At 36.0% G+C, this 23,665-nt stretch overlaps 1 protein-coding gene across 1 annotated transcript; it reads right to left on the reverse strand.

The window, feature by feature from the left end:
* Positions 1–289: 289 nt before the first annotated feature.
* LOC131051968 (patatin-like protein 2) lies at positions 290–2,222 on the reverse strand. Its single transcript, XM_059215429.1, has 8 exons — positions 2,091–2,222; positions 1,915–1,997; positions 1,537–1,711; positions 1,292–1,453; positions 1,126–1,191; positions 782–1,003; positions 484–659; positions 290–389 (listed from the first exon to the last, which is right to left on the reverse strand). The coding sequence occupies exons 1-8, from the start codon at positions 2,220–2,222 to the stop codon at positions 290–292; spliced, it is 1,116 nt and encodes a 371-aa protein (XP_059071412.1).
* Between the last annotated feature and the right edge of the window lie 21,443 nt (positions 2,223–23,665).

Genomic DNA, 23,665 nt, shown 5'->3' on the forward strand with positions numbered 1-23,665 from the left:
GCATCCACTCCAAGCACTTTTGGAATGAATATAAAACTTACATTGCCTTGTTGTCCACAACTGCAATGCTATTAATATTTGGAGAACATAAAATAATAATTTAGCTATAAAAAAAAAACACAATGAAATGAAATCTATTAGTTGGCAAAAACACAGCTAAATCTTGAATTGCTGTGTTTACCACTACATAAATCAGCTGTGTGGCTCACCAACACCCGGATATGTTTTTTAATTAAAAAGTCTACACAAAATTCTAGCGTAAGGTGTGATTGGAATGGAAGAAAGAAGTTCAGATGTTTATTCCAACACTATGGCCATTCATAGAAAGTGCAGAAGATGCGCTCCGTTTATCCCTCAACTTCTTCTCCTTGGAGAGTCGTTCAGCCATTCTGGCAAGTGGAAATGATAGTTATGGTGAGAACAAAATGATAGGAAACTAGGATCTGAAAATACAAAGAAGAGTTAGAGAGTTATGGGAGATACTTAGTCAATGCCATCCTGTTTGTGTAGTCGTTCTTCACTGTCTCAGGACGCCCAGTCTCCAAATTTAAACTTCTAACAGGCTTATCCAATAGTTCCTGGCCTTTCTTCAAAAGATTCCTCAGGTTCTCATCCGTACTGAGGTCCATCTTTGCTTCGCTTCCTTTTAGTTGCCATTCCTACATTATGAAAGCCCACATGTTAACCATACAGAAAATTACAGCAGAAACATGGTCTGTAGAATTATAGATCTAGAGGCCTTATCGTTTCAAGGAACATTATTGGAAACTATGAAAAAGACCTGGATTCTAAGATAGTTTTCTTTGACATGATGGAGCATCAAAGCTGTATGAATGTTGACCATGTCTGAACTTGCATTCATGATAGATTCTATGAGAGGCGTTCTTCCATCGTGAGTAATCCACTTCAAGCTTCCCCATGTGGCAGCCTTTTTTGCGTCCCATTCAATACCCTCTTCTAATCCCGTTCCAAGAGAAAGTACAATAAAGTGGTCAAGGTGCTCCTGTAAATAACAACCTCTGGTTAACATAGTTGAGCTTCTAATTAATATTTCCCAGCATCAAGCATTCGTTTTATATGAGATGTTTATTCTAAATAGTATCAAAATACAATACAATACAATACCTTTTTGTCGACTATTCTTGTATCCTGATGAACTGCTCGAGTGACTAAGTTCATTGCTATCAAGGTCTGCATAATTAGAAAATTGTTGTGAGACCCTTATAATAGTTTATTGATGTGAAATAAAAATCTGATCAAAATCTCTACTCATAATACAAGCAGGCATTACAGGATTATTAGCCGCTACTCCTCCATCTACTAAGTTAAAAACTTGGGTCTTTCCGTCACTGGAATTTGTTGTAAACTGGTGAGATGGAAAATAGGTAGGAGCTGCAGTTGTGGAGAGGCATACATCCATTAGATGTGGATTCTTCAGCGGATCTACTTTCGCCTGCACATATCATCGTAAGAATCATCCTCGTCTATTCTTCATCTTCATAACTCAAGATCATCCTATAAAATAAAATGAAATACCTCATGACTGGCGAAAATTGTAGGAAACTGCGTCTTGATATCGAAGGTGGGTATCACCAGGTTAGTAGCCGTATCACACAGCCGTCTTTCGTGAAATTTCTCTTGTTCTAAGATATTGACCAGATGTTTGCCATTGTATTTGGGACCAAAAATGCCGTGAAAAATATTCCATTTGCTACGAGTCCAACAACAAGAGAAGTTTTGCGTAAACACAACAAATATTTATTGCAAGAGAATTTTACTCCAAATATTGCAATCACTTGCTACTAACCTTGGTTGAGGAAATATCAAACTCGCTTCTTCAAGTAGAAATCTTCAACTTTCTGGGTACTAAAAGGACGATTGTGTTTGTGGTCATTCGGGTCTATAGTGGCTAACATTGTGGTGATGAGACCTCCAGTGCTGGTACCTGCCATTATATTGAAATAATCTGCTAGTCTGGCATCTTCCCCATCCAATTTCTGATAAAAACGAAGCATTTCAGTAAGTAATACATTTGTGCAAATAAAACTATATGAATTGTGCAGCTAAAGAATACAATTTATAAACTGTACCTGCAACTGGTGCTCTAAGAATTTGAGCAATTGCACAGGAATAAGACCCCGTACTCCTCCTCCATCGACACTCAGGATTCTAGCACCCACGTCCCCCGAGACATCGATTGGAAGAAGCTCCTGATTCGACATCGATTGCAAGAATTGGAAGAATGTATGGACAGACTTACAAGGAATTAGCTATATTGAATTTGCCCCTACAATAACTATGCATATATAGAGGATAGATGGAGCTTACGAGCACATGGTACATGGCTCTATATAAAAACATGTTAAATAATCATTATCCATCGGTCTGCGAGCAGCCCGAAAATGCCATAAACAAACCTTTCTTTTCGCGTCTCCACCTTATCATCATCGAGAATTTAAATTAAATTATGTTTAATGTGACATTACACTGTTCTCGGGTCTTTTTCGTTTCCTAGCCGTCGGCTATCTGGTAAAAAATATTTTGCCGAATTACACGATGTGTCGTGTTTCAATTTTATTTGACGGATAAAGTGGGACAGTTACGTGTTTCCTTAAAAATTACCTTGATGCCATGTATTCCTATTAAGATGAATCATGCGCACTATATATTTTTGTCTTTAGCATTTGAAGTCGAGTAAATTGATATAAACATGATTAATGATGCCTATTTTAGTCTTTAGGATAAATGAAATTATTTTGTAGCTTCTCCTAATATCACAATATAGTAATACAAAAAATTTCTTAATTACAAGAAGTTCTCTATATCTATACACTAGTAAACTATCATGAAATTTTGATCCAAATATATATATATATGATGTTCATCGAATTTGAATATATATTTAGTTGTTGGAACATTGTAGAATTAAGTACTTGTATTTAGATTAATTTTGAATAGCCACGCGATTGTTAATAGAACTAACAAATTGAAGATCAACAAAATAAAATTAATAGGGTTTACCTCTAAGAGTGTGTTGCGTAGCTATAAAAAAGGCATGCAACCCTCTTTTTATCCTTCTTTCTTCCTTCACTTTGTAATAAACCATCCATCCGACCCCTCGAAAAAATTAAAACACCCCTTTTAACCTTTACCTCAAGTGTCCTAAATGCAACCAAAGGCACATTGGTTGGGATATCAAAAATTGCCTAACAACCTTAATTTTCTCAATTTACCCCCTATTAGAATTGACTTCCGAGGTAGCTTAAGAGATACAAATTTTCTACACATTTAAGAAACCCAAAATAATGTTAACAACGGGGCGAAGGCTCTTGCTTTAGTGTTTGGGAGAAGATTGGCAATCAAATACAGAGTTAGGAATCTTAACATAGAGGGGGACTTTATGTATATGATCTTTGCACTTGAAAAGCTAGACGCTCCAAGCTGGAAAATTAGGTGTATTAAGTACGAGTCTTGGAGTTTATTACTAGTGTTTGAAGCATAAACTATATCACATTATTTTAGAGAAGTCAAAACCGTGGTAGATGCCTTGGTGAATAAGGGTTGTAGACTTCTTGAAGGTTATATTTTCTTCAATCATATTGAAGCTAATGAGGAAATCAACCTAGCTTTGGCTTTGGCTCGGGACATGTCAAATTAATTATTATCTAGCTTTCTTGTTTTTGCAGATTTGTTGGATTTTGCTCTTCATTCCATTATGCTATGCTTTCATAGATGACGTCAACAATGTTCATATAGGAGGATTGTAGATGGCATCCACCTTTCTGTTGGGAGCACTTATCACCTGGTGGCACTCATTGTTGTAGTTTTAAGGAATAAATGTTAAATGCACTGCCTTAACCTTCACACAAAGTTGTTGACGCCATGAAAATTAATTTGGAAAATGGTAATCATAAATATTTTGAAGGAGAATTAGGTTTGTCTTCATAAATAATATCCCCAGTTGCAGCGGATAAGATCTCAGATGTCTTTTATGTCATTAATCACATTCTCAAAAGAAAAGCTTACTCATTAAAGATACTGATGGGTCTGTGTCTTCTCAGATTTGATGAACAAAAATTTCTAGGGACAAGTCTCTGATCGATCAGGTTGGGGAGAATAACCTCAATTTTTAATACTTCATATTTTCATGAAAAAGAATTTTTTTGGTCTCACATGGCTTAGATTTCGTTGGTTTTTGGGAAGCAAGAGATATTAATAAATCTATTTTAATTTGACACTCTTAGCTTGCCCTTTTCTTGAAATTATATATGTTTATGGCCATTTGTGTATCTCACTCGTATAGGTTTGGGCCTTCTATATATGTTTTAAATGCTGCCAAATAATTATTTTTTAATAACCCCAAATTTTAATTCTTTACGTTTTCATGATAAAGTGTTGTTTGTGTCTCACATGACTTAGGTTTCATTGGTTTTTTCATAAAAAAGAGATATAGGAATCTACCATAATAACAAACAACCTATAGGGATCTACAATTCCACAAACACTTCAAAAATTGACTTGCAACAATATGGCTAAAGTGGCAGTTGTTTATTATGGGTTGATCATGGCCAGGAAAAAGGGACTTAAGTGTGCCATTATTGAAGGTGACTTAAGAAATACCATCACGATGCTTAGAAAGGAAACAAAACCAGATTGGAAAATTAATTCTCTCATTGCCAAGTGTCACAAGCTCCTTCCCTTTCTGGGAGATGTCAGGTTTTGTGACATGAGATGGGAAGGCAACTGTGTGGAAGATAAGTTGTAGGGGATGGGCGCACATGTTAATAATTTTAAAATATGCATCCACTTGCATGAAATATATATATATATATATATATATATATATATATATATATATATATATATGATGTTCATCGAATTTAAATATACATTTAGTTGTTGGAACATTGTAGAATTAAGTACTTGTATTTATATTAATTTTGAATAGCCACACGATTGTTAATAGAACTAATAAATTGAAGATCAACAAAATAAAATTAATAGGGTTTACCTCTAAGAGTGTGCTGCGTAGCTATAAAAAAGGTATGCAACCCTCTTTTTATCCTTCTTTCTTCCTTCACTTTGTAACAAACCATACATCCGACCCCTCAAAAAAATTAAAACACCCCTTTTAACCTTTACCTCAAGTGTCCTAAATGCAACCAAAGGCACATTGGTTGGGATATCAAAAATTGCCTAACAACCTTAATTTTCTCAATTTACCCCCTATTAGAATTGACTTCCGAGGTAGCTTAAGAGATACAAATTTTCTACACATTTAAGAAACCCAAAATAATGTTAACAACGGGGCGAAGGCTCTTGCTTTAGTGTTTGGGAGAAGATTGGTAATGAAATATAGAGTTAGGAATCTTAACATGGAGGGGGACTTTATGTATATGATCTTTGCACTTAAAAAGCTAGACGCTCCAAGCTGGAAAATTAGGTGTATTAAGTACGAGTCCTAGAGTTTATTACTAGTGTTTGAAGCATAAACTATATCACATTATTTTATAGAAGTCAAAACCGTGGTAGATGCCTTGGTGAATAAGGGTTGTAGACTTCTTGAAGGTTATATTTTCTTCAATCATATTGAAGCTAATGAGGAAATCGACCTAGCTTTGGCTTTGGCTCGGGACATGTCAAATTAATTATTATCTAGCTTTCTTGTTTTTGTAGATTTGTTGGATTTTGCTCTTCATTCCATTATCCCGTGCTTTCATAGATGATGTCAACAATGCTCATATAGGAGGATTGTAGATGGCATCCACCTTTCTGTTGGGAGCACTTATCACCTCGTGGCACTCATTGTTGTACTTTTAAGGAATAAATGTTAAATGCACTGCCTTAACCTTCACGCAAAGTTGTTGACGCCATATAAATTAATTTGGAAAATGGTAATCATAAATATTTTGAAGGAGAATTAGGTTTGTCTTCATAAATAATATCCCCAGTTGCGGCGGATAAGATCTCAGATGTCTTTTATGTCATTAATCACCTTCTCAAAAGAAAAGCTTACTCAGTAAAGATACTGATGGGTCCGTGTCTTCTCAGATTTGATGAACAAAACTTTCTAGGGACAAGTCTCTCGTCGATCAGGTTGGGGAGAATAACCTCAATTTTTAATACTTCATATTTTCATGAAAAAGCATTTTTTTGGTCTCACATGGCTTAGATTTCGTTGGTTTTTGGGAAGCAAGAGATATTAAAAAATCTATTTTAATTTGACACTCTTAGCTTTCCCTTTTCTTGAAATTATATATGTTTATGGCCATTTGTGTATCTCACTCGTATAGGTTTGGGCCTTCTATATATGTTTTAAATGCTGCCAAATAATTATTTTTTAATAACCCCAAATTTTAATACTTTACGTTTTCGTGATAAAGTGTTGTTTGTGTCTCACATGACTCACGTTTCGTTGGTTTTTTCATAAAAAAGAGATATAGGAATCTACCATAATAACAAACCACCTATAGAGATCTACAATTCCACAAACACTTCAAAAATTGAGTTGCAACAATATGGCTAAAGTGGCAGTTGTTTATTATGGGTTGATCATGGCCAGGAAAAAGGGATTTAAGTGTGCCATTATTGAAGGTGACTTAAGAAATACCATCACGATGCTTAGAAAGGAAACAAAACCGGATTGGAAAATTAATTCTCTCATTGCCAAGTGTCACGAGCTCCTTCCCTTTCTGGGAGATGTCAGGTTTTGTGACATGAGATGGGAAGGCAACTGTGTGGAAGATAAGTTGTAGGGGATGGGCGCGCATGTTAATAATTTTAAAATATGCATCCACTTGCACGAAATATATATATATATATATATATATATATATGATGTTCATCGAATTTAAATATACATTTAGTTGTTGGAACATTGTAGAATTAAGTACTTGTATTTAGATTAATTTTGAATAGCCACACGATTGTTAATAGAACTAATAAATTGAAGATCAACAAAATAAAATTAATAGGGTTTACCTCTAAGAGTGTGCTGCGTAGCTATAAAAAAGGTATGCAACCCTCTTTTTATCCTTCTTTCTTCCTTCACTTTGTAACAAACCATCCATCCAACCCCTCAAAAAAATTAAAACACCCCTTTTAACCTTTACCTCAAGTGTCCTAAATGCAACCAAAGGCACATTGGTTGGGATATCGAAAATTGCCTAACAACCTTAATTTTATCAATTTACCCCCTATTAGAATTGACTTCCGAGGTAGCTTAAGAGATACAAATTTTCTACACATTTAAGAAACCCAAAATAATGTTAACAACGGGGCGAAGGCTCTTGATTTAGTGTTTGGGAGAAGATTGGCAATCAAATACAGAGTTAGGAATCTTAACATAGAGGGGGACTTTATGTATATGATCTTTGCACTTAAAAAGCTAGACGCTCCAAGCTGGAAAATTAGGTGTATTAAGTACGAGTCCTAGAGTTTATTACTAGTGTTTGAAGCATAAACTATATCACATTATTTTATAGAAGTCAAAACTGTGGTAGATGCCTTGGTGAATAAGGGTTGTAGACTTCTTGAAGGTTATATTTTCTTCAATCATATTGAAGCTAATGAGGAAATCGACCTAGCTTTGGCTTTGGCTCGGGACATGTCAAATTAATTATTATCTAGCTTTCTTGTTTTTGCAGATTTGTTGGATTTTGCTCTTCATTCCATTATCCCGTGCTTTCATAGATGATGTCAACAATGTTCATATAGGAGGATTGTAGATGGCATCCACCTTTCTGTTGGGAGCACTTATCACCTGGTGGCACTCATTGTTGTAGTTTTAAGGAATAAATGTTAAATGCACTGCCTTAACCTTCACACAAAGTTGTTGACACCATGAAAATTAATTTGGAAAATGGTAATCATAAATATTTTGAAGGAGAATTAGGTTTGTCTTCATAAATAATATCCCCAGTTGCGGCAGATAAGATCTCAGATGTCTTTTATGTCATTAATCACCTTCTCAAAAGAAAAGGTTACTCAGTAAAGATACTGATGAGTCCGTGTCTTCTCAGATTTGATGAACAAAACTTTCTAGGGACAAGTCTCTCGTCGATCAGGTTGGGGAGAATAACCTCAATTTTTAATACTTCATATTTTCATGAAAAAGCATTTTTTTGGTCTCACATGGCTTAGATTTCGTTGGTTTTTGGGAAGCAAGAGATATTAAAAAATCTATTTTAATTTGACACTCTTAGCTTGCGCTTTTCTTGAAATTATATATGTTTATGGCCATTTGTGTATCTCACTCGTATAGGTTTGGGCCTTCTATATATGTTTTAAATGCTGCCAAATAATTATTTTTTAATAACCCCAAATTTTAATACTTTACGTTTTCGTGATAAAGTGTTGTTTGTGTCTCACATGACTCACGTTTCATTGGTTTTTTCGTAAAAAAGAGATATAGGAATTTACCATAATAACAAACCACATTTAGGGATCTACAATTCCATAAACACTTCAAAAATTTAGTTGCAACAATATGGCTAAAGTGGCAGTTGTTTATTATGGGTTGATCATGGCCTGGAAAGAGGGACTTAAGTGTGCCATTATTGAAGGTGACTTAAGAAATACCATCATGATGTTTAGAAAGGAAACAAAACCGGATTGGAAAATTAATTCTCTCATTGCCAAGTGTCAAGAGCTCCTTCCCTTTCTGGGAGATGTCAGGTTTTGTGACATGAGATGGGAAGGCAACTGTGTGGAAGATAAGTTGTAGGGGATGGGCGCGCATGTTAATAATTTTAAAATATGCATGCACTTGCACAAAATATCGGTGGAGGCTCGTGCCATGATCTTGAAGGACTCATCAATTAATGATGCATAATCTCAAAGTTGGATTTTTTGAACTTTTCCACCTTGCCATTTCCTTTCCTTGTTGGTTAAGTTGGTGAGATTTAAAAATCATTGATGGTACTACCTACCACTATATTCCCCAAGCTTGCCAGTTCCTCAACTTGGTTTTATATCTTTGAACTATGGGTGGCTATTTGATTTAGACTGAACCTGACAATTGCTCCAAATTCAAAAATAATGAGGAGGCGTGGGATAGGGTGATTAAAAGGAACCTATATAACTATGTTGAATGGATGACTAGCCATGAGTCTAAGCTCTCTCCTAATTTTGTTAATGCTTGGGACAATAGAAACGTGAACAATGGCAGTGTTACTTTTGTGGTTTTGACAAGGACTTCTAGGAAGGTGACAAGGTTGGACCTTGACGATGTGTCCTTCCCAAAGAATCCCAAAGGGAATTATGAGAATGACTTTGATTAGCTTTTTGAACGGAGAGAGGGAGTTTCCAAGCAACAAAGTGGCTACAACAGGGACGATCTCCTCTACATTAGGAAGGATGTGGCTTTGATGGTAATGAATTACTTCACCTTGGACGGTAAGAAAAGAAGCTTCCATATGTAGACTTTTTCGATGCTATCATCTCTAGTATTGGGTATGAATGAATTTCCCCTTCTGGGTTATGTCCTATTTTTCTCAATCTATTTGTAAATCCATGAAAAAGGGAAAACCCCCTCTCCACGATGGTGGTATATGGAGTGTGTATAGTTTCTACTTGCCTTTATCCCCCTCTATTGGGGTCCCTTCCATTGCGGCCGGGTCTACCTCTGATCCGAATCTGGATATTTACCTTATTGTTACCCCCTCTAATTTTGTAGAGTAGATTATGCCTCACTCTAGTTCTAAGTTTCCCACTAGTAAAAACCCTGCTATAATAGCCAAATTTAGGGGCATTGTTACTACCAAGATGTGGGTGTCCAGTTTCAGATACAACAAGATGTGGTTAATGGGATTGTTCATTCTTGCTTTAAGTCTCTATCCTCGGAGGATTTAGGCTCCTCGGATAGCTTAAGGGCAGGTTCGTCCCTTGCTAATATTGAAGGAAACCCTAGTCCTCCCCCTTAAACCTTCCTTAGTAATTCCAACCTTAAGAGCACCACTTCAACTGTAGAAAAAATTGTGAAGCACCTGCATGAGGACGCTCAAATTTAGGAAGAGTTGATTGAATGTCTCTTCGTGCAAATGAATGTGGCCATGAATAAGAACAATGGGCTTGAGGCGACAGCCAAGGTTGAGGCTAGGGACAACACATGGGTTGATGAGTTGGATGGGGATAGAGTTTGGAAAATTGGTAATGATCTTATGGGCATTATGGGGTAGTGGGAAATGGTGGGTGGAAATTTTACTGACACGCACTCTACGATAAAGAATCCGGGTAGCAAGCATGAGCTTGAAGAGGTCAACAAAACCTAGGGGGGCCTTAAAAACAAAATTGAGGAGGTCAACTATGCTTGCAGAGATGTGGCTAGCAAGGACAATGCCTCCCTATAGGCTATCCATGATGAGATAGAAATGACAAGGGTGAAAGAGTGATGGCACACGGATTCCTTTCCCATGGGATCCGGCCCCATTGCATTGATGATTAAGGCTAGCCGTGACTCTGCGTTGCTCTCCTAAATGGTTCTGGGATTAGTTCAAGTGAAAAAATTATTTTTTCAGATAAAGTGCTTAGTTTGTGTCAAGATTGGCAGGACAAGGATACCCCCAAGTAGTAGGCCATCACTTGGTGCCTGTGCGAGAGAGATGTTTTGTGTTTTGGTGGACCTACATTTTTTTAATTTTTTTCTTCTACATGTTGGTTTTTTAGTTTAGGTGTTGGTTGTTTGTTCTCCCTACTAGGTTTTTTGTTGTGTTTGGTAGTGTTTTTTTTGGTTGGTTGTGCATCCTTCATCCACTCTTGGTGTCGCTTTGTGGTTATGCATTGGTACAGGCCTATCCCACCTTTATTAATCAAAACAATATGGGGGAAAGCCATCCTTGCTGAGAACTCTATCTCAGAAGCATGACTGAGATTAGGTCAAAGTAACAGCTTGGTTACAAGAAAAATTTGGAACAGTTACTTGAATTGAAGACCCTAGAAGAAGGCTTTGGCTTGAAAGAAACCTTCTGAGATTAGATTTGAGGGAAGGGGAATCAAAAAAGGACACTGTGAAGACTACCAATTGAGACTTCTTGGTTGGCCTCTAAGAAGGAGCTTCTTCAAACATTACAAGAGACATATTTATGTATTTCATTATAGAGAAAGAGGCTAAATTTGATGCAAATGAACATAGATTAGAGTTACAGAACGAATCGTTAAACATCCTTATTTCTTCATTGTGGGTGGCATGATAGGCTGAGGTGAAATGACCCAGATTATCCATATGCTCATCCACTATAGTTAACTTATTTCTATCACAATTTGTTGAACCCAACAATCATATTTAGATTTAATAACAATAGATTGAAAAGAATTTTATATAGATCAAGAAGAAGACAAAACAAGAGTAGAATATTTGCGTGTTCTAACGGATGGAGATCGCATCTCAGAAAAATTCCCATCTGATTTCCTAATGTTTGAATGATGTCCAAATCTCAATATTCCGATGGGAGAGAGTGCCAAAATACCCAGAAGAGGGAAAAATTTATTATGGTTAAATGGGGGTTAAAATTAGGTACCCATGATTGAGTAAACAAGCCAAGACCCTCAAAAAACCAAGATTTGCATCTATGAGTACAATCTTGATCAGACTTAATAGAAAATATCATAATAAAAAATCCATTACCATTATCGTTATAAAAAATATCATTAACCCCAATTTGAAAGCTTATTAATATTTGCAGAGAAATTCCAGATCTTACCAATAAGAGCCCTGCTTTGAAGCTATGAGAGATATCTTGAAACTCGCTCCTCTAAAAATGACACTTTAAATACCTCATTGCCCTCTCACTGACCAATATTTTGAGAAATAAGAGGCTTCTCATAAACCAAAGGACAGATTGGTTCATTACTCACTCACCTTTTAGGATCCAACGTTTTTATACTTAAAGTAAATATTAATTAAAATTCAAGTTATATTATGATTAATTGAAATATTTAAAGCTAGTTGATAGTTTTTTTAAATTTTGATTAGTAATAAATATTATATGTATTGTATTTTATATATTTTCAATCCTAAATTGAATCTTTATATAGTTAAAATAAGATTATATAATTTTAGTTACAAAAAAATAAATAGCTCTTAAATTAATTTAATGCTTTCTAATTAATTATTTTTATAATCATATCTTAATTAAAAATATAAAATAATTATGATTCCAACTTAATCTCTCTAACTATAATTATAACAATAAATTTATTCTTAAATATAATATTTTATTATAATTATCTAAAAAGATTATAAATATATTTGAACTATTTTCAACTTTGCTCTTAATCTTTATTCTACCTAATTATGCCTCATCTTAATTTTAATCCTCATTAATTTTGATTCCATAAAATTAAAAAATTTAAATATTATAAAAATAAATGAGATAGAGTAAAATCTAAGCATTACTAAAGTCAAACAATAATTCATTTCAATTAATCGAACAAGATAGGTTGATCAACTATTAAAATGATTTTAAATACAATAGTAACATCTATGCCATGAGTAGCTTGTAAGGAGCATTATAAATGGAAGAATCATGTCACACATTCAATCAATGCAATGACGATACAAACCAGTCCCCTTGTACGATGTTGTCACTGAATAATGCAATAATAAGACAGAATTCTTTGAAGAGGCCCAACTAAGTGCTGTAGGGGACGTTTATGCATCCAGTCCAAGCACTTTTGGAATGAACATAAACCTTACCATATTGGCTGGTCAATCTCTAATTAATCAACGTTATTAATATTTTGGGAACATAAAGTTATCATTTAGCTGAAAAGAAGACAGAGCGACATGGCATGAATTGTGCTGTTTGCTGCTACACTAATTAGCTGTGTGGCTCACCAACACCCTGAAATGTTTTTTTATTAAAAGCTCTACACAAAAATTCTAGCATAAGGTGTGACTGGAATGGAAGAAAGAAGTTCAGATGTTTATTCCAACACCATGGCCATTGGAATGGTCATTCACGGAAAGTACAAAAGATGCGCTCTGTTTATCCCTCAACTTCTTCATTATGTGATTCGTTATCTCTATGCAATTTGTATTTTCTGTTTAATCTGCTGTAAGCTTAATTTTTTTCTGTTTTCTTAACATTCTCATCTCGAAATATTTCTCCCCATTATTGTTGTTCCCGCCACTTTGATGTGAAAAATGGTCATGGTTTCAACCGCCGGTTTCATCTTGCCTTGCTCCCCTTGAGCTGAATATGCAAAGTACTCCAGTACTCAAAAATCTCTATAACTCCCCCTAATGTATGCAACTCTTCATTCTTTTCATATGTATACTACTCCCCCTTTGACATCAATGCCCCAAAAGAAATTGTGAAAACAATGTCAAAGAATAAGTACTGTACATTGAATACCTCCAAAAATGTCTTACCAGAGCTTGACCAATTTCAAGATTTTTGGATAAGCTTTCTCAAGTAACTCCATATAAGTATCCCAGCCAGTGTTCAATGTGTCAGAGATAGATACAAGTCCACTTAGTAAATATGCAAGTGATTCTTTCTCATTAATTTCTACCAGTGTGGGCTTTCCCAACATATCCATGCATTTCTTCTTATGTACACAAAGTGAATCCAATCTTGGACTCACCAAACCTTTGAGACTTTTGGCTCTCCGAATGATCTTATCTCTTTCCTTTTCAAGAGAAGAAATTTGGTTCTCCAAAGTCAAAAGTTGTCCATGAATAAATGTTTTTAGTGAAATTAGTCAATCAAAAGAGTTAGCAATATTAGCAATTTTCTCATGTATCTCTTTTATCTTTTTATCTACATTTGCTATAAGTATTTCAGTATTGCAACATACCTTGAAAATGTTAATACACTGTTTCAAATAATTTTCAACTGGAATTAACTTCTCCTTAATCTTTTTCTTCTCTCTCTCTCAATGATCTGATCAAAAGTGACTCTCTTAGCCTAAGTGAATCTTTCAAGTGCTTTCTGGTGGGAGATCTGTTGTAAGGATTGAAAGTCTTTTGATATGTGCTCAGTGATTACCTTAAGCTTGCCGAAAGGGCTCGCTTCATTTTCAATCTTACACTCTGGGACCAATCTATGCAAAACAATTATGGATTGATCTATAATCCCCTTGTCTGTGGATCCCTCCTTCATCAGTTTCTGAGAATCCATCATCATTAGTTATGTGGGACTCATCTCTGTGATGGTTTTCTTTTCAACTATAAAGTCTCAATTGTCAATAATGATGTGCCAGCCACTGGTTCTCTACCAGATTCCCCTGTTTTCTCTGATGATTTATCCTTTAAAACCTCCTCACTTGCACCGGTGGCTTCGCCACTTGGTGCAGTCTGTGCAACTATTGGTTCCTTTCTAGGAACAATATCCTCAACCTGTATATTAGTATCTAGAGGACAATTGTCCTCAATGTTAGTATCCTGTACAATATTCTCAATATTAATCGGTGTTTCAGTATTTGTCTGTACTTTGTGTTTACGGGTGGCTCAATTTCCACTATCTTGATATTCTTCAAAACTAAGGGTGGAGTACCCATGATCCCTTTACCTTTCCCTTCAACTGGTGTATCTACAGTGTCTGTTTTGGTCTCCGATGAAGTAAACAATCCTCTGTGTTCTCCCAAAAATTTTATCCAAGCCTTGTGTGCTTCTTTTATTAGCTGATTCATCCTTCCTAACATCAGGCTAGTTATTCTATGTTTTCTATTGAATGCCTTCCTATCTGCAACCTCAATTGTGTTATCCATTTCATTTGGAGTTATAGCAACACAGATAGCTAAAAGTTCTTGCATCTTAATGTGTTTGTCTTCTTGCATAGAAGATAACCTTCTAGCATTTATCATGTTATATAAATCTGGTGGTATTTGATTTTCTATTTCTATTAATGATTTCTTATAGATATCCAAATACAATAGAATTGCTTCCTCTACCTCTCTCTATTTATCAACTTCTGATGTATCATAATAAGACTTAACATTTTTCAGCATCCCATCCTTAGTAATTTCATCAACAATTTCAGAACAAGTCATAGGTTGTATAATAGTCACACTACCAGTCTCTAGTGCCAAATCAATGTCACTCATCTTCCTCCTGGCAGTACCAGATGTAGCTGTTGATGTGGCCTTAGGTGCCTGCTTTTGTGACGGTAACTTGATGGTGACCTTCCTAACCAGTTGTTTCTTTGCTTCCACTTTAGGTTCTTCCGGTTTCTTCCTTACAACCCTTTTGAAAGCTAATGGCGTGTTATCTTTAGACTCAAAATCTGTAGTCACAGGTTCAATGTGAACTACTAGATCCTTCCTCTTTCTTCCTTTCTCTAGGACAACATTAATGAGTGCCTTAATGTCCTTTGGAACCTCCTGTATGAATGAACTTGCCTTTCCTTCTTGTTTTTCCCTTTTCTTTTGGTTGAACTCAGTTTCAACCTCAAGACTCTTCTGCTGAGCAGTTCCACAGGTCTTCTCTGCCTCATCTATTTTTGCATCTAGTAGAATTTTTGCATATGCATCAAGAATTAATGCATCTACCTCATAGACCATTTCTGCTATCCAAATCTTCTGGGGCTTGACTGCCTCCATGAGGGTCTCATCTTTCTTAACCATGAAACATATGTCGCTAGAGTATTTATCTACTATATGCTCGAGTACTCTTATTCTAGACCTCATAGATTTTTGAAAAGCTTTAAAGTAACCCCATACCTTATCATCTCTCAGACTTCCCAATGCAGTAATTGATTTCTTTAGTTGTCTTCCTACCGAGATGTCAAAAGCCCATTTCTTCCTACCAGAATTGGGAGTATCATTCAAAAATTATAGCATTAAGCAGACTAACAAGTTTCCATATGGAAAGGTGCCCTTCTTCTCACCTTTAATTTTTCCTAAGTTGATCAATAATCCTTCAAGCATCAAGCCACAAAAATCCAACCTTACATTTTCTCTCATCATCCTATGTGCAGCCAAAATACATGAATTGGAAACTGAATTCAGTCGATTAGACTGAGTTACCTTGTAGCCTATAACCATGCTGCCAATCTTGATGTCAGTGTCAGTGATAGTTCTCACCTTCATCAATCTCTTATCTGATGTGGCATCGGTGATCTTCCTCACGAAGTCGTTAGATACTTTCTTATCCGGATGTTGCCTTATTGATGATAAGCTAGTAATTGCCTGGAAGGCTTCCTTAGTGATTTTATAAGGTCTATCCATCCATATGAATTCCCCATGTACTCTTCTTAGTACATATATGATTATCTCATCCTCAAACTCTGGAATATCCAGAATATCTGTGAGCCCTAGTTCTTTGATGTGCTGATATACCAGTTTGATCTTACCAGATTCTCCCATGAGTTCATTCATATGCATCCCTTTGATCTCTGAAGTGCCTAAGTCCTCTATATGATAATGGAAGGATTCCCTAACATCCTCTACATATAAGACTCCCTCCGGAATGCGAGAAAACACTCCAACCGAATCTTCCTTGGTAGCCACATGTGGATACTGCTTGAAAATTGGCCCAGGGTGGTCCTTAACCTCTACTACAGTTGGATTTGCAACAAAAATAGGAACAGAATATGATCCCACTTCCATGATTCAAGAAAAATACCTTTTAGATCGCTGCCGGTGAAAACTTTCAACAAATCCTTCCAAACGCCGATGTGATCACTCAAGAAGAAATCTGATTGCCTCTGATTGCACTAAGTTGCTCTAAAATCGCTCTGAATGCTAGGTGAATAATAATGAAGTGTATTCGACCTTTTATCCATAGAGAGAAAACCCTAATCTTTCATTTACATAAATGACTGCCGATGAAAGATATCGGATCTCGGTCTGAACATATCAATGCCGGATAATCCTTTCCAATATCTGGAACATCTTCCAGAATCTCCTCGAGGGGCATATGCATCATCTTCCATGAATTTTTTCCTACCTCTAAGGCATCTACCTTAGTTACCGGATGAGCTCACTGCCGGTGTAGGAGAAACCTCTTCTGTCAGATAGGTAATTGAGACATTCCCATCTGATGATTGCTCTTCAGTCTTCCTCACCCATCTCTGAGTATGATCTTGCCAGATTTCATTAACCTTCTCTTTTTCTTTTTCATTTCATCCTCCATTGCCAACCAGTCGATTTCAGCTTCTGTAGAACTTAGCAATATGTCCAACTTCATTGCATGCATAACATGTAACATTTTTCTTTTGAATTGCCTTGCTAAAACTAGTGAAATTGGTTGACCTGCACTGATTAGCCATATGTCCAAATTTTCCACAAGCATAGCATTTTACATTCATTCTTCAATCTTCTATCTTATGACCAATTTTATTGCATTTAGAACATTTATTGGGAGCAGAATTAGGGTTATGATTTGCTCTGTTTCTACATTGCCTAGCCATGTGTCCAAATCTATTGCAAACAAAACATCTACCATTGAATTTATAAGCATTGAATTGCCTTACCGGTGCCTTATGGTTTTGATCTTGATTAGGAGTACCGGAACTCCATCCTTTTTCAAATCCAAGTCCACTAGAATCTCCAATCTTCCTCTGTCTCTTCACTAACTCATCAAGCTGTGCTGAGCTGATCTTGAATTTTTCTTTGTAGTCACTTGCAGAAGTTAAATAATCTATTAGTATTATCATTTGTCTCTCAAGCTCTTGCTTATTGTTTTGGGATTGTACCAAATCAGTTCTCAACATATCATTTTCATGAACTAACCTACCACATTCTTCAAATTTGTTCTTCAGGGATACAACAAGATTTTCTTCCTTTTTCTTTCTATCCTCAATCTTCTTAGACATCCTCATAGCTATATCTTGCATTTCATTTTTCATAACCATGTTCTCCTGACTCAATCTCTGACATTTCTCCTTAAGTGCATTTTTCTCTTCATCATCCTGATTTTGCAAAAGTTCCTTCTTCCTAGCTTGAATAGATGATAGCATCTTTCGTAGGACAAGAATAAATTCTTTAGCAGAATTCAACTCATCTTGTAGCTTTAAGTTCTTCAAACTTTTAGAATCATAATCTTCAAGTGCCATCTCAAGCTGCTTCTCCAAAGCCATATTCAATATTGTGGTTTTAGGATCTTCCTCAAGCTGTTAAACTTCCTCTAAGGCACAAGGCTCTGATACCAATTGTTGGAAATCAATAACACTAAGAGGGGGGGGGGTGTGAATTGGTCTTATACCGGAATAAAATATTTTAGCCTTAACAAAAAATTCATACACTAACTGGTATACCAGTATAAAAATAATTGAAAGAAGTAATGCAACCAATAAGCCAAACATATTAATGAGAATCCTAACACACATATTTATACGTATAAAACGTCAATGAGGAAAAACCACGGTGGGATTTGTGACCCACAATATCAATCCACTAGCCATATAAAGAGATATTACAATATATGATGGGCCTGCACTTGTAGAAAGGCTTACAACCTAGAGGACACTGCTCAATCACAATAGGAGCCTTACTGATTACATAAAATTCCAGACAACAATCCAGAGAAATGTGAACTGCTAATATTGCATCTTCTATGCCAGAATACAGTTCCGGTTATGCTCTGTCTGTTCCAATCAAAACCCTAAACCTTTGTACCAAAATAACCCTTACAATGAATTCCTCACATACATAGTCTCTCAGAATGATTTCACATCATATTACATTTCCATGTCCATTACATTATATTCCTATCATCATGTCAAAATTATCTAATCAATCTGCCCTATACCCTATACAAATTTATGCCTTATGTCGGCTTACAAGGATATATACAATATTAGATTACATGTCGGCCATATAATATAAATGAATAAACATTAAAACAAGTTTCCGTGCCAGATCCAAGATGTGTTGGCCTCCAATACTGATGACCTTTACTAGACCATGTCGGTCTGCATTTTTGATGACCAAAGAAATCTTTTATCCTGCTAGTGCCAGTGCCAGTGCTGATGTAGAGTCTATGAAGTGTCTGTCGGTAGACCATATGAAGACGGAACCCAGAATCATGTTGCCATCAATGACAACATAGTGAAACCTAACCAATAGAGTGTCAATTGCCAACATATAAAGTATAGAAATGCATGCCCTTTTGCATTTGGAAGAGGTGCTTTGTTTATACAATAATAGTTTCCACTCTCTATCAATATCTTCCTTTGTACAACTTTGAGCTATAGATCTTTGGGATCATGTAAAGTTTAATGATTTGGTGGCTATGTTGTAATGAAAAAAACATCTACAGAGATATGTTGGCAATTGACACTCATCCCGTAATTTTCAATGCTTGATTATTAGTTTAGGGTTGTCATTGATGGCAACTTTTCATGGAGATTTGATCCAGTGGTCGCAATTATTCCTATCTGAAAGCATGTTTTAACAGGTATTTTAGGTAGAACAAAGCAGTTTTGGGTCCGCAATCTTTCTAGTGATTGCGGTATATTGAATCATGTTCTTGGTGATTCGGTAGCTGACTGAGATAGAAATAGAGCATATTGTAGAGTGAGTGTAGTCAGAGATCTTGTGCTTAATTGGAACTTATTTTTGCATTGTTAGATGCCATTTCAAAGTTCTTTAATTGTATTTCCTCATTGTAATGAAATTGTAAGTCAGTGAGACTTCCCTCAAGGTTGTAGCCTTTTAGGTCATTGTAATTGAGAAGTGAGATCTAGGCAATGAGCCCAAATGCAAGTGCATTCCCCATCTATGTAATACTTATGTCTCCTGTTCATAGTATATGAATATTGTGGGTTCTAGCCCCACCATGGTTTTTCCCTTTCCAGGTTTCCACGTAAAAATTCTAGTGTTGTGGATTTGTGGTTATTTATTGCTTGCTTAAGTTCTTTACTGTTATGCATTGCTAACCGATGGATAACGAATAAGTTTATGAATTTGATTTTTGACAAAATACTGATTCACCCCCCCTCTCAATGTTCCTTGATTCTAACAATTGGTATTAGAGCCTAGTACCTCTGAGGAAGCTTAACCATTTGAGGAAGTTCCAGGAGATTGATTCAATGGATTCTAGTTTTTAGAGACAACTCAGTGTAGCACTTGAAGATCTTGTTGCAGCTAGAAATAAGATCTATACCTTGAAGAGGAACCTGAATGCTGTTGATGATTTCATTAATGACCTGAAGGATTAAGCAAACATCTCTAGAGAGAAGAGGAAGGAGTTAATGAACAAGCTAAAGGAGAAAGAAGATCAGATCATGGAATATTAGGATAAAGCAGATGGAGTCAACAAGCTTGAAAGAGAGAATTCTACATTGAAGAATGATATGCAATCCATTGTAATGAGACTAACTAAGGAGATAGAGGACCAGAAGAAAAATGAAGAAAATACGGCACAATCATTGAAAGAAAGAGCAGATGAATGCTGCAGGCTTACCTATGAGAATGATCAATTGAAGCTTGAGCTAACACAATCAAGGAATAATGGTCAAGAACTTGAAAGACAAATTGCTACCTTAAGGGATGAACTTGCTACAACTTATGAATACAAAGACAAATTCAAAGCTATCTCAGCAAGGCTTGATGAGATGATGGAAAGTTAGAGGCATGGAAATGAAATACGAGGACTTTGATTTGAGAAAGGTGAATCCTTCGGATCTGGACAAGGCAATGCAAAACCTGATCAAAAGAAGAGAAAGAATCCTCCGGTAAGACAACCTAATGCTCATAAATTCAATGGTAGATGCTTTACTTGCAATAAGTTTGGTCATATGGAAAATCAATGCAGAAGTAGGATGAATAATAGAATGAACAACATGAATAATGTTCCTACCTTTATCGGTCAGTGTTTCATATGCAATAATTTTTGTCACAAGTCAAATGTGTGTAGAGTAGTAATGAATAACTTCCAAAAAAAAAGATGCTATGCTTGTGGGATGTTTGGACATATCTCTAATCAATGCAGTATGAGACCAAATCAAATTAACTTTAGACCTAAGAAAAATAATATTTTTTGCTAAGAATGCAACAAAATCGGTCACATTGCAAAGTACTGCAAAAGTAAGAACAATGCTTTGGTAGATAAGAGTAACTTAGACGAGAAAGGAAAAGCAAAAGTAGAAGAGATCAAGGAGAAGAATGAGAAGATGTGGTAAGAAAAGATGAATCTAGAACTGACAATGGGTCTACACCTGAATCCGGTGTAGGATTTTCATCCAGTAACTAGGACTTTATGCCTTAGGGGGAGCCTTTCATGCAGATTCTAAGAACCTCCTCTTTGGTGGTTTGCAATCGATTTTGGAAGATTGCAGAAGGCTTGAATCATGAGTGTAGATGATATTCAAAACTTTCTAAGAAGATTTGGTGATCCGATATGCGATTTCATGAAAATCATGATAACTAGTGGCTGCATTTATTACAGTGGAAAATTAGGTTTTTGAAGGATTAAAGTGTATTTTGAAGTTTCATTTGTTACAATGCGATCAAGAAAGTAGAATAGAGAAAAGAGAAAATAAATTTGGTGGTTCCAACAACAATTTCAGCAACTCCAAAGTGAATTCCCGCGCCCTTTTGTGAAGCAAGGTATTTTTTTGTTCAGGCTTTTAGTTTTCTGCAAACCCTAGCATTTAAAATGACTTCAACTTCTGGTGTTGTTACCCCATTGGTGGTTGAGATTAGGGATAGGGATCAACTAGTTTTGAAGAAACACCCTTTTAAGTCAGTTGAGGATGATCTAGAAAGTGTTTTTTCATCTGCGCCTTATGGTGTTCTCCACAACAAAGACATTAGGGCTTACATTCAATGCGATCTTGAGGAGCTTGGAAACATAGGTATGTTGGATCTTTACAACAAGTATTTGGCTGATGGTTTGGGAAATTTGAAATTAGAATACAAGGTGCTTCAAGACAAGGGTTTCTTGTAGTACATAATGAGTTATATGGCTTGATAGGCCACATAAAATTACCAAAGAGGTGATTCGAGGTGTAACCAGCCTAGCTAAAACCGGTGATGTGCCCAGTCTAAGGAAAGTGTCAAATGAAATAGTCATAGCCATCATAGGATCTAAATTCGACAGCAGGGTAATGATCATTAATGATATCCCGGAGAATGATGTTAAGTTTGCATCAATAGTAGTCTCTTACAAGGTTTACTAATCCAGCAGGTACAACTCTATCTCCGTTACTATTATTTACTCTTCATACCAGATGCTTAAGGATGACAAAAGATATGGCTTGTGCACTGCCCTCCTGAATGAATTATTGAGCAATCTAAAGAAGGTCAAACAAGACAAAAAGCACACATTTAAATATGGTACACTTCTTATTTGTCTAGCCTTGTACTTATTGAATGAGATACTCAGTATAAAAGGTAAGGTCCAATGGGCCTATGATAGACCAATAGCTATGTATATCAAAGAAGGATTATGGGGTGTTTGAGATGCAACAATGAGGATATCTTCTCTCTAGGGATATTTGAAAACCTTCCAAGCTGCAATGAAGAACAAAGAAAGGATCCCAAAGGAGGTGGTTGAAAAATATGAGCAAAGCATTTGTTTCATGATCGATAAGGATCAATGTCTAATAGAAGAAATGGAGTAGTATGGATCATGCCCATGGGATATGAAGTTGATTCTGTTACACTTGAGGCATATGCCCAACATCTATTGAGTTAACTAGTGGATCCAAAGGAAGGAAAATTTGGTACTTTCAAAGGGAAAGACCTCAATTTGCACATGCAATTCACTACTCCTACCTTAAAAAGAAAAGTTACTAAGATGGTAGAGGAAGTGGTAGTTTAGATGGGTTTCACCTGGGAGGTGGTGAAGAAAGCAAGGGAAAGTCATGTGTAGAAAGAGACTAATTCTGCTCCTGCTTTGGTAGCCCAACCTGCAAAATCTAGCCCATCCATAAAGGGTGTATTGAAGAAAAAGCAGAAGCCTAAAAGAACCTATGTTGCAGTATCTCTAGTAGCCTCGGAAACTGAATCTGAGGAGGAAGCAGGAAAGGTGAAAAAGAAAGGAGAATTTGTGAGAGTGGTGAGGAAGCTATAGACCAGTGGAGCCCAACAATCCAAGAAAGTAAAATCTGATCCTGCTCCTACCAGAAGATCCAAAAGAGGTAGGCAAGTCAAAAGTCAACTCGACAAAGACCTTGAGTCTGGCAACATATAAGGTAAGTACATAATTGTTACTCCACTATCAACATATCAGTTGATAGATGAAATAATAGTGGATGACAATTTAAAGAATCTTGGAGCATACTTTGAGAATTTTGATGAACGTGATAAGAGAAAAGTTGAAGAAGCAATTGTACTATATTTACACAACTTTAGTAAGACATTGATTGAATTAGAAAAAGACCATTCCAAAAGATTTGTATAATCTAATTGATGCAAGAAGAATGACTACAAGTAAGATTGATAGGGAGATGAAGGAAAGAGAACTTGTAAATGTCTATACTTGCATTACTCATGATGAAGTCAAGAGACTCATTGAAGAGGCAAAGAAGAAGGAAATTAGAAGTAAAAATAGGATTAAAAAATTGATGATCGAAAATGTGGAGGAGGTGAGGAAAGAAACAAAGGATATATGGAAAAAGATAATTCAGGATGACTCACTATACAAGGATGCATTCAAGTCATTTTATCTGGAAGAGAAGCAAAGTGTTTTCAGAAGTCAAAAGGTTGAAACTCAGTTTGAGGATCATCTGGAAGACTAGGATATTACTCCACTTAATGTTGAGACTCTTGATGG

Source organism: Cryptomeria japonica, unplaced genomic scaffold (assembly GCF_030272615.1).
Source record: "Cryptomeria japonica unplaced genomic scaffold, Sugi_1.0 HiC_scaffold_135, whole genome shotgun sequence".
NCBI lineage: Eukaryota > Viridiplantae > Streptophyta > Pinopsida > Cupressales > Cupressaceae > Cryptomeria > Cryptomeria japonica.

Bases quoted from the DNA above. Each gene is read 5' to 3' on its own strand.
- LOC131051968 (XM_059215429.1), bottom strand. From the start codon at position 2,222: ATGTCGAATCAGGAGCTTCTTCCAATCGATGTCTCGGGGGACGTGGGT. The intron at 1,454-1,536 runs GTATTTCATTTT...TGATATGTGCAG, and splicing joins CAATTTTCGCCAGTCATGAG to GCGAAAGTAGATCCGCTGAA. The intron at 660-781 runs GTCTTTTTCATA...TTCATAATGTAG, and splicing joins AAAACTATCTTAGAATCCAG to GAATGGCAACTAAAAGGAAG.